The sequence below is a fragment of the Acomys russatus genome, chromosome 15, assembly GCF_903995435.1.
Source record: "Acomys russatus chromosome 15, mAcoRus1.1, whole genome shotgun sequence".
Taxonomy (NCBI): domain Eukaryota; kingdom Metazoa; phylum Chordata; class Mammalia; order Rodentia; family Muridae; genus Acomys; species Acomys russatus.
This window is the reverse complement of record NC_067151.1, coordinates 19,724,972-19,740,745: the sequence shown is the minus strand read 5'-3', so window position 1 is coordinate 19,740,745 and position 15,774 is coordinate 19,724,972. Positions and strand designations below refer to the sequence as shown.

Sequence of the window (15,774 nt, the reverse complement as noted above, 5' to 3'; positions counted from 1 at the left end):
ATAGGGTTTTTGTGGGTATCCTTGGCTATCCTGGAACTCTGTAGACCAGAGGATGGCTCAAACTCAGATCTGCTTGCCTCTACCTCCTGAGTGCTGTTCAACCTCATCTTTTGGATGCTGGGTAGGTGAGGGTGAGATGGAATTACCGTGCATGCTCTTCAGATATTTTGCATCACCCATCACTTCCACTCATTAGACAAAACCCCTTTCATCTATTCATCCCTCAGTAAGGCCATCCAACATTGTCTCCCCCACTGAGAGCTGCTGCTCCATAACTCCAACTGGCAACAACAATTTAAAATTCTTTGTAATTTATGTTTCTGTTTGTATGTGGATTAGAGCACACGGATGTTAGAACGGGAGTTACAGGTGGCTGCCATGGGGTGCTGGGACTGATGCTCTTCAAGAGCAGTAAGCATCCTTAACCACTGAGCTATCTCTCCAGACCCTAAAATATTCTGGCTAAAAAATGCTTCCACACACCTACAATGTTAGCCATTGGAAGGTTGAAGTAGGATGATTTTGTGTTAAAGGTCTTGACAGTAAAATCGTGTCTAATATAGATTAATCTGAAAGGCCTTATTTTATATCATGCCATAATAAACTCACAAAAAGTTTAATGTGATTTAAACATAAGTGTCACTTTAAAAAGTATTAGAAGCCAAGCGCTGTGGCACACACTTTTACTCCCAGCAATTGGGAAGCACAAGAGGCAGGTGGATCTCTGGTCTGTAAAGGGAGACTCTCTTTTTTGTGTTTTGTTTTGTTTTTTAAAGTATTTCTAGTAAAAAAAAATTTGTAATTTGAAACCAATCATAAGGGAAAAGGACCAAAAATAAAACCCAAAGTAAAGAATGTCTGTTTAAAATAATCCTATTGCCTTGCAGGGAGTAGTGGTGCATGCCTTTAATTCCAGCATTTTAAGTGGAGGCAGAAAGACGCAGGCTAATCTCTGAATTCTATGCCAGCCTCAATAGAAAGAGTCTCGAAACAAAGAAACTGTCTCGAAAAATAATAATTTAACAGTATGATGCTGTGGGGTGGTGTTGTGCCCTGTGTATTCAGATGCTGGTTTCTGTGCCCTGAGGTCCGGCTGCAGTCCAGATGTGGGCACTGTCGTTTATATGAATCAACTGAATCAATGTTGTGTAACCAATGCTCCCCAGTTATCTCTGACTGGTTTAATAAAGAGGCTGGACAGCCAATGACTGGGCAGAAGAAATAGGAAGGCTTGACTTCCTTTCTAAGGGAGGTGACCCGGAGGACAAGCAGGGGCTCACCATGAAGACAGAGAGACCAAAGGCAAGGCTGAAATGGCAGGTAACAAAGCATGAGCTGGGAGGTAGCCAGACTAGCAGCATAATTGGGTTAGAAGAGATGAGTGCCCAGTTATAATGTTTAAATCTTGTTGAATAAATTTAATAGGTCTCTGTGTCAGTTTTTTGGGAGCTAGGGTGAGGATTAGAAAAGGTTCCTACTAATAAATACCTTAATTCAATCATTGTTATCATTGTCCTTTAAAAAAAAAATCAATGTCAGGAAAGACAAAGCAAAAGAACTACTAAGACAATGGTGGAGATTAAAGAGAAAAACAACTAAGGAATGTGTAATGACAGGCCACATGGGGAAGGAGCCACCTGTAACAAAGACTAGAAGGCCAGATGGCATCTCTTTGTAATCCTATCACTTGGGAGGCTGAGGCAGGAAGGTAAGTGAAAGTCTCAGGTCAGGTACATAAGTGCCTGGCTAGGCCCAGTTCAATAGGGAGACTCTGTCTCAAAATACAAAGTTAAGGCAGGTGGTGGTACGTGCCTTGAATCCCTGGCACTCAGGAGGCAGACACAGATGGATGTAAATTCAAGGCCAGCCTGGTCCTCACAACAATTTCAGGACAGCCAGCGCTGTTATACAGAGAAACCTTGTCTTGAAGAAAAAGAAAAGAAAAAAAATTTTAAATTAAATGCAGAGGAATGTTAATTCAGAACATAGCTGTTCTGCCATAAGATCACATCCAAAAGACCTTCTAGGTTTGTGTAATCCGGATGGAATAGAAACATGCCTTTAATCCAGGAGAACGAGGCAAACAGATCTGAGTTCAAGGCCAGCCTGGTATAGAGCAAGTATCAAGTAAAGAAAAGCTTAGATCCAGGAGTGGTGATACATGTCTGTAATCCAAAAGGAAAGGAAAGTTAGTTTGTACACTGTTTGAAAATGATGTCTGAATGGAAGAAAAGGTGACAAGTCAGAGATTTGACAGACTAGGATATGCCCAACTCTCAGGAGAAGAGAAAGGGAAGCTAAGTAAGAGGCAGTTTTTCAGAAAGAGCAGGCAGTGTTACCATGACAGTAATAGAGAGATGAGTTGCAGAGAAAGAAATCAGGTAAAGGGTGGAAGAAGCCAGCCAAAAAATGAGAAGAAGCCAGAGGGTTAGAGCAGATTGCTGAGTTAGTCTAAGACTAAGCAGAGCAATTCTGGGTTGAGAGAAGCTAGATTAAATAAGTCAGCTGAGAGAGGCGTTTGAGCCACTATGGCTGAGTGGAACCAGCCAGCCCAGAGCTCAGAAAGAACAAGTAAGGTGAGTTTATTAAGTAGTAAGCCTCAGAAACTGAAAACAGTCTAGGGCCAGGTTAGATTGTGTGGAGGGTAGAAGCTTCCAGGACTAGGCTTCAACCAGCAGAAGGAGGCAGTAAGCCTTCCAGACAACAATTGAGCCAGAAGAATAAAAGTTACCTTTACAATAAAAACAAAACCAACATTGGATACAAGGTTATAATTTTTTTATATGTTTGTTTTTCAAGACAGGGTCTCTCTGTGTAGCCTTGGCTGTCCTTGGCTCTCTTTGTAGACAAGGATGGCCTCGACCTCACAGAGATCCACCTGCCTCTGTCTCCAGAGTGCTGGGATTAAAGGCGTGCACCACCACACCTGGCAGGAATGTTTCTTTTTAATTCAGAAATGACTGGGTTTTTATGACATCATTGCAGTTTCCTACTGCAAAATATGGATAACACCTGAAAATGTAACAAAATCTACATCTTATTTGCTAAAATTCCTTGCCTTGGTGCAGCTATAGCTTTCCAGATGGTTACATTTGCTGAGATTAAAGGCATACACCACCATGCCCAGCAAAATATTTATTATTATACAGTGCTCTGCCCAAATGTACATCTGCAGGCCAGAAAAGGGCATCAGATCACATTATAGATGGTTGTGAGCCACCGTGTGGTTGTTGGGAATTGAACTCAGGACCCCTGGGATAACAGTCAGTGCCCTTGCCTCTGAGCCATCTCTCCAGCCCAGGATACAAGGTTATAGATGTGTTAACATTCAGCCTTGTTAAGTTCTATGAAATACACTATTCTTTAGACATGTCCTCTGAAGATATGCAGGGTTAAAGAGTTGTGTCTGCCGTTTACCCTATACAGTTCCAAAGGTAAGCATTAAAGCTATGTTCATTTGAATTCATGCACTCTTGAAATCACACTTACTTCGTGTATCACTTTTCCTATTACTGTGTGCTGGTTTATTTGCTTCAGGTTGACATCTAGAGCTGTTCCGGGACCCAGGTCTTTCCTGGCTGTCTGGTCTCACATCATCTAAGTGGAGTGGTACCCATTTGTGCTTATTAGCTTGAAGAAAGGAAACAAAATCATTTTATGATAATGTACAGTTTTAATCAGAGTTCTGCAATCCTAAAAGGGCTGACTTTTAATTAAAGATCCAGTCTGACTTTAAATGGATTATCTGTAGAATACCAAAAGAATCCTTTTCATTCTTATAGCCTGATCCTTGATTAAGTTTGTCCATTAGTAAAAACACTTTATGGCCAAGCAAAGGACCACCCGAGCACCCACATAAAAGCCAGACCTAGGATGCCAATACCCAGGGCTGGGGAGGCAGAGAACCTCCAGGTTCAATAAGAGAACCCATCCCAAATAAATAGGACAGAGAGCAACTGGCCTCCATACACATGTGCATGCACACACCAACCACATGCACATACCATAAACACACCAGAAACGTAAGAACAAAACCAGACTAGTTCCATTCCTGGTACCCAAGGTGGGGAACTCAGAACTGCCTACAACCCCAGGGATCAAACACCCTCTTCTGAATTCCATGACTATCTCTGCCCACACGCACATACTATACACTGACAATGCGCGCACACGCGCACGTACACACACACACACACACACATACATGCACATTACTAAAAATGAAAATAAATCTTTTAAAATTGTCAGATGTGCAATAAGGAGACAAAAGGCAGGTGAGTTCCAGGCCATTCAGTGGTGCTATAACAACAACAAATAAAATGTAAATTTAAAAGAACAATGTTATCCAAGAATATATCTACCAAAAAAAAAACTGTAAGGAACTTCATTTTTTTTTTTTTTTTTAATGGAGGTTTAAATGGAAAAAAATAAAGGTGTATAGGGGCAGGACAGAAAAACCAAACTGGCCAAATTAGTTACTGCTGCAGATGGTTTAATACAACATATCCATGTGTTGACAAAGAGAGCAGCTAAGGCGGGGCATGGTGGAGCACACCTTTAATCCGGGCACTTGGGGAGGCAGAGGCAGGATTGCTCTGAGTTCAAGGCCAGCCTGGTCTACAAAGCGAGTCCAAGACAGCCAGAGCTGTTACACAGAGAAACCCTGTCTCGTAGGGAAGGAGGGAGGGAGGGGGAAGGGGGGAAGAGAGAGAGTGAGGGTGGGAGAGAAGGGGGGGTGGGAGAGAAGGGGGGGTGGGAGAGAAGGGGGGTTGGGAGAGAAGGGGGGTTGGGAGAGAAGGGGGGGTGGGAGAGAAGGGGGGGTGGCGCAACAGCAGCTACATAATGCAATTCATCACTATGCAGTCTCCAAAACCTCAGGTTAAAATGAAGGCACAGGCAGCTGACCTCTCTTCCGCTGGCTGCTTGACTGAGCCTCATCCTCGCTGACAGTCTCAACAGGACCATCTAGTTTTGCTTCCCGATTCTCTTTGCTCTCACTGTTGCTTCTTTTTTCAATCTTCTCTTCTTTTTCTTTTCTAATTTGTGGCTTCTTATTTCCTTGGTTGATAACACTCTGAGACTGAAAAAAAAAAGTGTTCTAAACAGTCATTTCACTAAATGGTCAGCATACCTATTGCAAATATTGTTAAACAAATGAAAAAGGGGAAAAATTATGAAAAATAAAATCCTGGAGGGTAGGGCGCTTGTCTAGTAGTATACGTAAGGTGCTGGATTATATTCCAATTGCACTAATACACATGAATATGCTGCCATCATTAGTCAAAGAAATGCAAGCAAACCTCATATTTAGTACAATGGGTACAGTTTTAAAACTGACCAAATTAAGAGTTACTGAGACTGTGAAGGAATTGGAATTATTAGATATCACCAGTGGGAGTGAAAGCTTGGCAGTACTTTAAAAACTAAAAAATTGCCATTCTTCTACTGGCTACTGGGGGGGGAGGATATCTGTGCAAAATTTTATAAAATAATAATGCAAATGTCCACCAAAAAATAAGTGAATGGTCAGAGTTACAACCATGAATTGAAATGTATCCTTGATACACACAACATGAAGAAATCTCAAAATAACAGTACTGAGTAAGCCAGAAATAGTGCCTCTTACACTATTCACATACACAGAAAATACAAAAAGTTAAAAAAAAATACAAAAAGTTCATGAAAGCAGAAAGCTTCTCAGGAGTTTCTGGATGGTAGGGCTGACTGGAGCACTTGCAAGCAAAAGAAAAGCTCATTTTCTGGTTGTGGTAACAGGATTACATGCAGATTCAGATAAAAACCTATCACCTTAAGGCTGGGTATGGTGATACAATCCTTTAATCCCAGCACTTGGGTGGCAGAGACAGGCAGATTTCAATGAATTTGAGGTCACCCTGGTCTACAGAGTAAGTTCTAGGACAGCCAGAGCAAACTACCCCCCCCCCATAAGTAATAATAATTAGGGGCTGAAGAGATGGCTCAGCAGTTCAGAGCATGTGTTGCTTTTTCAAAGGACCTGAGTTCAAGTTCCCAGCACTCACTTGTCCACAACCACTTTTAACTACAGTCCCAGGCAGACCTTCTGACCGCCAAGGCCCATATAGCCAAAACACTTAAGACATAGTAAATAAATGAATCTAATTTCTTTAGTTAAAAAAATAAAATTTCATCCTTTTGGGGGAAAAAAATCATAGAATAATGCTAACACCTTACCCCAGCCCCTGTGGGATATAGCCAGGTAGGGAAATGTATATGAAAGTAGTATCTTATAATTGGGTAAAACTATTAAAAGAATAGTTGTCAAAATTTTATCATCTTATCAAGAACTATAATCATATTAAAATGTAAAATTGATGCATAACTCATGAGATTATTACAAAAATCAAAGGTAAAGCACCCTGGGTAAATGTTAAGCCAAGAAATTCATTACAAATACTACTTTGGAGCAAAAGATACTGCATGTCAAAATAATCCTGCTGATGAGCTACATCTTTAAACACACCCAACCCAGCAAATAATGCTAAAATAATAATTTTCTCTTTAAAACAACAAACTTATATACACTTACCCCTGTGTTCACCAATTCACCTGGTGTTGGCCAGTTTGCCATATCACTGAAATCACTAGCCTAAAAAATAATAAAATAAGTGTTATAACTTTTTTTTAAATTTTGTTGTTGTGGTTTTTCCAAACAGGCTTTTTCTGTGTAGCTTTGGCTGTCTTGGACTCTCTTAGTGGACTCAAAGAGGTCCTCTTGACTCTGCCTTCCTGGGTGCTGGGATTACACCGTGATCAGCCTTTTAATTTTTTTAAAATATTTTTTATTTATTGTATACATGGTGCTCTGCCTACATGAACACCTGCAGGCCAGAAGAGGGCATTGGATCACATTATAGATGGTTGTGAGCCACCATGTGGTTGCTGGGAATTGAAATCAGGATCTCTGGAAGAGCAGACAGTACTCTTAACTGCTGAGCCATCTCTCCAGCCCCCAGCTTTTTAATTTTTAAACTGGGAAAAAAAAACTGCTAAAAGTAATTTTTGTTGCCAGGCATGGTGGTACATGCCAGCAATCTTGGCATTTAGAAAGAACAGGAACAGGAATTCAGTATCAGCCATGGGTACCCAAGGTGGGGCTACAATGAGATCCTTTCCCAGAAAAAGCAACAAGCTAGCTGTGGTGGCACATGCCCTCGATCCTAGCACTCAGGAGGCAGAGGCAGGTTGACCTCTGAGCTCCAGGCCAGCCAAGGCTATGTAATGAGACCCTTTCTCAACTGAAGGGGGGAAAGAAGCAACATCAAAATCAAATAAAGCAACAGTACTTTTTAAAAATTAATTTATTCAGATTACAACTCAATTGTTCTCCTATTACTGGTATCCTTCCGTTCCTCCTACCCTCCCCACCCCCATCCTACTTCCCTCCCTTAGGTCCATGTCTGAGGGGGATCTCCTCCCCCTCTTTATGGTCACAGGCTAACAAGTCTCATCTTGGTAGTCTGCCTACTCTTTCTTTGGGTGCCACTAGGGCTCTCCACGAAGGGGAGGTCGTCAAATATGGGGCACCAGAGCTCACGTCAGAGTTAGTCCCTGCTCTCCACATAACTGTGGAAGATGTCCTGTCCACTGGCTAGATCAGTAATCTTCAAAACCACCTATGTTTACTTATATGCAGACTTGGCAAGTTAATTAAAATATTCCTCAGTTAAAAATTCAGTGGTCTTAGGATCAGATTGTTTCAAAATCATTTAAAAAGTACTTCCTGTAAAGACATACCTTGTTGGATTTCTTTGTCTTGAGTTTTCCCGCTTTTATAATTTTTGGGGAACTGAGCTCTAAAGAAAATATACAAAATTTCTTTTACAACCATTTCACTTAATAAGTTTAGCAAAACAAATATTTCAATTTTAGCAAGTTAGCATAGTCAGCATTCCCAACAAATGCAAGTTTCTGGTATTCAAATTCCTAGAAAAACATCAACTGTAATATGTAAATTTAAATGTTAGCCACATTTTAAAAGTGGAAAATATAGCTGGGCGTGGTGGCACACGCCTTTAATCCCAGTGCTTGGGAGGCAGAGGCAGGCGGATCACTGTGAGTTCAAGGGCAGCCTGGACTACAAAGCAAGTTCTAGGACAGCTAGGGCTACACAGAGAGAAACCCTGTCTTAAAGAAAGAAAGAAAAGTGGAAAATACTAAACTGACAGACCAATCCTTTTATTAATAAAATACAATATAATAAAACTAAAACATTCACCAAGAAATATTTAGATAGCCGGGTGTGGTGGTGCACGCCTTTAATCCCAGCATTCTGGAGGCAGGCGGATCGCTGTGAGTTCGAGGCCAGCCTGGTCTACAAAGTGAGTCCAGGATAGCCAAGGCTACACAGAGAAACCCTGTCTCAAAAAACCATTAAAAAAAATTTAGAAAGTATTATAAGACTTCAAACTACTTCCAGGAAACAAACAGGTTTGGCAACCTTAACAGATTATACCCAGTATCTCTGTTAAGGATTCTGTTGCTGTAAAACACCATTACCAGAGGCTAGAAAGATGGCTCAATGGTTAAGAGCACTTCCTGCTCTTGCAAAGAACCTGGGTTCAGGTCCCATTGCCTTTGTGGTGGCTCACAGACATCCATAAATGCTGTTCCAGGAAATATACCAGCTTCTTCTGACTTCTGTAGACACATGCATACATGTAGGCAAAACACTCACCACATAAAGAAAATAAATCTTAACAAAACCACCATCACCAAAAACATTTTGGAGAAGAAAGTGCTTGTTTTTATCTTATACTTCTAGGTTAAGCGCCCATCACAGGTAAGTCAGGGCAGAAACCTTAAGGTTGCTCCCCATGGCTTGTTCAGCATGCCTTCTTTGTTTGTTTTGGTTTTTCAAGACAGAGTTTTTCTGTATAGCCTTGGCTATAGTGTACTGCTTTGTAGACCAGGTTGGCCTTGAACTCACAGAGATCCGCCTGCCTCTGTCTCCCCAGTACTGGGATTAAAGGTGTGCACCACCATGCCCGGCCCTTCAGCCTGCCTTCTTATACCACCCGGGACCACCAACCCAGGGGTAGTACCACAATATGTTGGGTCCTCCAACAACAACCATTAATTAAAATGGCCTATATACTTGCCAATTTTATGCAGAAATTTTCTAAAGTGTAGTTCCCTCTTCTCAGATGCTAGTTTGTGTCAAGTTGACTAAACAAACAAATAAATTGAAATAATAAAAATAAAACACCATCCAGCTGGGTGTGGTAGCCCAGCATGCCTTTAATCCCAGCACTTGGGAAGCAGAGGTTGGCGTTTTTTGAGGCCAGCCTGATGTACAAAGTCCAGGACTGTCAGGACTATAACAGAAACCTTGTCTCGGAAAACAAAGAAACAAACAGCCAAGCAAAAACAAACCACCATCCAACCAACCAGGACACCCAGAACTCAGCCCCATGAAGGAAAGTAGCTGGTCTCTACAGACATAATGAGCTAGGGCTACAGTTCAGTGGCAGGTAGAGAGTTTACCCAACATGCTTAAGGTCATTGCCCAAGCAAACACCACAGACAACCACTGATTGCATCACCTGTGATTATCATGAAAGGAAGCACAATGGTGGACCATAAAAAACTGTTCTGCCTTTAACCCCAGCACTTGGGAAGCAGAGACAGATAGACCTCTGAGTTGGAGGCTAGCCTGGTCTACAGAGCAAGTTCCAGGACAGCCAGGGCTTCACAAAGAAAATCTGTCTTGACAAACAAGCAAACAACAAAAAGCCTGAAGAAGACACCCAGAGGGCTGTAAATATGTGGTGGACATGAGAGAGAAGTAGAATGTTTTGTTTTGTTTTTGGGGACAGGGTTTCTCTGTGTAGCCTTAGCTGTCCTGGACTCCCTTTGTAGCCTTGAACTCACAGAGATCCATCTGCCTCTGCCTCCCTGAGTGCTGGGATTTCAGGCATGTGCCACCGTCCCTGGCTGAGAAGTGGAACATTTGAGCACTATGAAGAAAGGTGGAACTAGAGACTCAGGGTAGAGAGAAAGAGTATGATGTGAGTAGCTAGTGCTGCCACCTGAGGCCATGGTGAATGAAGTCCAGGCCTGGGGTGCCACTTAGGGCCACCTCTGAGCTAGAGCCATGCAGCAGCAAGGGTCTGTGCCAATGTCCCTGGATCATATTACCACTAAAGGCTATGGGGAAATCCCTAGTCTGCACTGCTGCCAGGGACCATATTGATATCTAAGGGCTCTGCAGAGCTGGCTGCACCCCTTGCTAGCTGCAGCACTTGGGTGAATAGCCCCTGCCCCTCACCTGAGTAGCACAGTAGAGCTGGCCCTGGTGGTGGATGCGTGGATGAGGCAGCTCTAAACCTCATCTGCCATGTAATGCCATGTAAGGCAAGGGAGACATGCCCTCCCTCTCCCCTGGAAGCCTGCAGCAGGTGGGAAAACTGACTCCTAGCTCAGGAGAGTGAAGAGCTGGCCCTGGCCCTCAGCAATATCAGTGTTCTGTTGAGTAGGCCCTGGGCTTCACATGGGCAACACAGTGGAGTCGACAATGGCGCTTGCCATGTAGAACAAGCTGGCCTTGACCTCACATCGATCCTCCTGCCTCTGCGTCCTGACTGCTGGGATTGAAGCCTACGATCAGATTTAAATGGGACCTAGAATACCTACCATCAGGGGAATAGGGAGGCTGCACAGGGGGACTACCAAAAGTTCAAAACCAAGCTGACTGCAATCTGAAATTATCTTTGAAATGGGGAGGAGAGCTAGAGAGACAGTTTCCTGTTAAGAGCTCTTCTAGAGGACCTGAGTTTGGTCACGCAGGTTATAACTACCTGTAACATCTTCTGGCCTCTCTGGGCATATACACACACCTCCCACATACATGCACAAAATTAAAATTAAGACAACAGCCATGTGTAGTGGCACAGGGCTTTAATCCCAGCACTGAAAAGGCAGAGACAGAAAGATCTGAGTTAAGGGCTAGCCTTGTCTACATAGAGAACTTCAGGATAGCCCTGTCTCTATATAGATAGATAGATAGATAGGTAGGTAGGAAGGTAGGTAGATAGATAGATAGATAGATAGATAGATAGATACAGTAAATATATATTGAGACAGGGTTTCTTCTTGTAGCTCTGGCTGTCCTGGAACTCTCTCTGTGGACCAGGCTGGCATCAAACTCAGAGATCTGCCTGCCTCTGCCTCCCTGGGATTAAAGGTGTGTGTCAACACTGCTGCCCGCCTAACAATAATATTTTTTAAAGATTTATTTATTTATTTATTTATTATGTATTCAGTGCTCTGCCTGCATTTACACCTGCATGCCTGAAGAGGGCATCAATCCACAGTATAGATGGTTCTGAGCCACCAAGTGATTGCTGGGAATTGAACTCAGGACCTCTGGAAGAGCAGCCAGTGCTCTTAACCACTGAGCCATTTCGCCAGCCCAACAATATTTTTTAAAAGAATATTTATCAAAGAAGGTAACATGGCATGGTGGAAGTCCTGTACGATTCCACAAATACATGGAATAGACAGCATATGCGTATGTATAAAGCATATAATTTGGCAATAATCAGCTTCTCTCTAACTGGATTAAGGCAAGGTCACCAACAAACAGGGAATTCATGCCTGGTACAGGAAACTTAGCCAACTACCCTGGGTTAGTGAAATCATGGATCTCAAGAGGATCTACAGCCAGCACTACCAAAAAGCCAGCATAATCCCTAACTATATTCTAAATATTTGCCCTTATATCCAAGTGTAGTTTTCCCTCCTCACCAAGGAAACTTGAATCTTCTCTTTAAGAAAACCACAATCAATCAAAATACAGAGTTGTGGAGCCCAGTCCTATTAGATACAACTACAACTCACCCACTTATGGCTCAGAGAACATTGAAAAAGAGGGGGCAAATGATAGAGCCAGAGGACCAAGAGGTTTGCTGTGATTTTAGGCATCATAAGAATGTCAGAAACTACATCCATAAAGTCTTACCAATATGACTACTTAAACATGAGCTGAACAAGGACAACACCTATGATAAACATGCCAAAGTGGACAAGGTGATGACCACCAAGAGCTACAAACTACAAAGGAATGCTGAAAGAAGAAAGTCTTCCCCAGGGAAGAACACAACAATTGGGTATCCAATACCAAATGGTCAGCCCTGAAGACATACATACAAGTAACAGTATACAGAGCAGGTTGTATTTATGTATTGGAATATGAGTGCATATATAAGAATAACAATAAAAAATGAAGTCATACATTTGAAAGTTCAAGAGGTAAATAGGAGGGTTTGGAGGGAAGAAAGGAAAGGAGGAAATTAAGTAATTTAATTATAATCAAGAAATAAGAAAAGAAAAAGAAAGAAATTAGGAAATAGCTGGGTGTGGTGCCACATGCCTTTAATCCCAGCACTCTGGAGGATCTCTGCGAGTTCAAGACCAGCCTGGTCTACAAAGAGAATTCCAGAGGAGCCAGAGCTATTACACAGTGAAACCCTGTTTCAATAAAACAAACAAACAAAAAGAAATAAAAAAGCAAAAATAAATAAATAAATAAATAAATAAATAAATAACCTGCTCCATGCAATTAAAAAAAAAAAAATACAGGTATATAGGACAAAAGGTGGGGGCAAAACCATGGGAAAAGAAAATGTTATTTGGAGGCTGGATAGATGGTTCAGAGGTTAAAAGCACCGATTACTCTTGCAGAAGACCCAGGTTTAATTCCCGGCACCCACATGATGGCACACAACTGTCTCTAACTTCCAGTTCCAGGGAATCCGATGCTATCTTCTGGCTCCTGAAGGCGGCATACACACAGGAGATGCAGATATACACGCAGGCAAAACACCCAAAAACATAAAATAAATCTTTTAAAAACCATATCTAAAAATCCAGGTGAGTGGTGCAAGCCTACAATCCTAGTCCTAGGAAGGCTGAGGTAAGAGCCTCAACCAACCGATCGATCAACCAACTGATCAATCAATCAAGGCCAATCTAAGCTACCACAGCAAGATTTTCACCTAAAAAAAGAAAACTCCCCAAACTCAAAACAAAACAAGGAAAGTCTTAATCCTCTCCTATGCTAACAAAGAAAATATCTATCTATAGCCACTGGAAAGCAATGTGTCAAACAGTAATACCCTGTGGTATAACAGTTGATTTCTACTTTATCCTAAGGAATTACAAAAGAAACATAAAATGTTGCTTTGTCAAGATAAGGAAAGGGAACAAGTAAGATCAATAGGTCCAGGCTAAATTACCTGTAAGAGCTATATTATGGATTGCACACACCTGTAATCTCAGCACTCTGTGAGTTTGAGGCCAGCCTCATAGAGAAACCCTGTCTCGAAAGAGCCACCCCCAAAAAAGAGCGCAACATAGAAAAAAGACAGACAGACAGACACACACACACACACAGAGAGAGAGAGAGAGAGACAGAGAGACAGAGAGAACACAACATAGAGCCAGGCCTAGTAGCACACCTTTAATCCCAGCACTAGGGAGGTAAAGGAAGGTGGATCAAGGAGTGAGGCCAATCTAGTCTACATAGTGAGCTGCAGGCCAGCCAGGGCTGTATAGTGAGAGCCTTTCTCAAAGCAACATAGGGTCAAAGACTGAGGATGACAAAACTGGGCAAAGTATCAGTATTTTTATATTCTGTGTTTCTGTGAAATTTCACTCCAAGACTGTTGTTTTTTTGTTTTGTTTTGTTTTTCGAGATAGGGTTTCTCTGTGTAGCCTTGGCTGTCCTGCACTCTCTTTGTAGACCAGGCTGGCCTCAAACTCACAGCAATCTGCCTGCCTCTGCCTCCCGAGTGCTGAGATTAAAGGAGTGCGCCACCACGCCTGGCTACAAGATTGATTTTTACTATACAGCTACAAGCAAGTAATTAGCAAGTCTTAGGCTGTTACTTAATGAAAGGCCTATTAAATAATTACAACTATTTAACACAAGCTTATGATATAGTTTGGGAAGATCTCAGGCCAGAAGTCTCAATATTGAATTCAAGACATTCCTAGGTAGGCCTGGCTTTGGCTAAAGTGTTTTATCTTGTTTCCCAGAAACAGCTATACACCTGAGTCATCCTAAAAGTGGAGGAGGGTGTCTCAAAAACATGGGAGCCATCAAGAATTACCTCAATTTTATCTAGAGAAAGCTGGGCTGCCAATTTGGCTAAGAAGGTAAAGAAACTTGCTGCCAAGTCTGACCTGAGTTTGATCCCCAGAACAGGCATGATCTAAGAAGATAAGAGATCCCCTGCCCCAAAGCTGTTCCTTGATCTCCACATAAACCACCATGGTATACATACACATGCGCGCGCGCGCACACACACAGAAATAAACGTCATGAATAAAGTCCATGATCTGATTGTATCCTAAAGACTCCCCATACTTCCTAGAATATATGTACCTAACTCTGACAATGATGTTCATGACAGTTATGGACGTGATTTCTTCACTTCATCAGTAAGAGTGACAGTTTAGCTGGGGTTAACATACTCTTTCAAGAGTACCTTATTTTATAGAACAAACTCTAGAAGTGTCCTATCAGTAGTCTGCTAATTTAATATAACTGCGTTCTTTGAATCCTAAATGATCTGTGGATATATTTATCATTTACTATTTTTTTTCTGATATAAGGCCTCACTATGTTTTTAGTTACTTATTCCACTTTAGTTATGCATTTATCTGTATGTATGTACATGTGAGTGCAGGTGCCCAAGGAAATGAGAAGAAGGTGCTGAGATTCTCTGGAGCTGGAGTTATAGGCAGCTATGCGCTGCCCAGTGTGAGTTCTGGGAACTGAACTCAGATCCTCTTTAAAAAAAAAAAAAAAAGGCGCTGTGTGCTCTTAATCTGTGAGCCACCTCCTCAGCCCTGCCTCACTAAGCTGCTCAAACTCCTAGGTGTAGCTGACCCTCTCAGTTTCAGCTAGCTGGAGCTACAGGTATGTGCCACTACATATCTTCTTATTCCTTTTTAAATGTTCTACATCTTTTAGAAGATTTCTTAATGTTAGTTTTAGGCATGTGCACCACCCATGTGCAGATACTCTCAAGGGCCAGAAGGCAATAGATTCTGAAACTGGGTGGGTGAGCCAGCTATGAGTGCTAGAAACCAGAGTCCTCTTCAAGAGCAGTGAGTGCTTTTACTGAGCCCGAGCTCATTCTATTCAGTTTTCTTAGGGAACCCGAGAAAGAGGCCATCCCAGCCGTGGGGAGGCTGAGGCAGGCAGATCTCTGTGAGTTCAAGACCAGCCTGGTCTACAAAGAGAGTTCAGGACAGCCAGAGCTGTTACACAGAGAAACCTTGTCTTGAAAAACCAACCAAACAAACAAACAAACAAAAAAACCCCACAAACAAACAAGAAAGAGGCCATGGCACTTAGCTTGCATGTAGAAAGCACTCTAGTGTTAAGAGCCGCAAGAGTTGAGAGCCCTCACCCCAGTACTAGGAAAGCCTAGGGTGAGGCTCTAGTTTGTTGCTAGCCTCTGTAATATAAAAAAATGCCAACTGGAAAGAAAAAACAAATAGAAGGCATGAATCTATGCATGTCATTAATTTACAAGACAAATAATGTTACCAAGGAAAGCAAACTCATTAGTAATAACTACACTATCACCCACTTCTTTCAGCAGTGCATTCCTGCACCACAATCTCGTATTTAAGTCACCCATTACTCACTGTGGAACTTAAGAGTCAGGGTTGCTAGCCTGCCACAGATATTTTAAAAAAGCATTCCTAATATTTCAGAAT

General features: G+C 42.0%; 1 protein-coding gene across 1 annotated transcript in view; it reads right to left on the bottom strand.

Annotated features, from left to right (window-relative positions):
• Positions 1 to 15,774, bottom strand: part of Larp1b (La ribonucleoprotein 1B) — a 92,003-nt gene that overhangs the window by 73,789 nt on the left and 2,440 nt on the right. Inside the window, exons 2-5 of the mRNA XM_051157759.1 lie at positions 7,777 to 7,835; positions 6,569 to 6,628; positions 4,906 to 5,080; positions 3,490 to 3,630 (exon numbers count right to left, since the gene is read on the bottom strand). Of these exons, the coding sequence (XP_051013716.1) occupies positions 3,490 to 3,630; positions 4,906 to 5,080; positions 6,569 to 6,628; positions 7,777 to 7,835 (435 nt within the window). The remainder of the gene's footprint in view (positions 1 to 3,489; positions 3,631 to 4,905; positions 5,081 to 6,568; positions 6,629 to 7,776; positions 7,836 to 15,774) is intronic.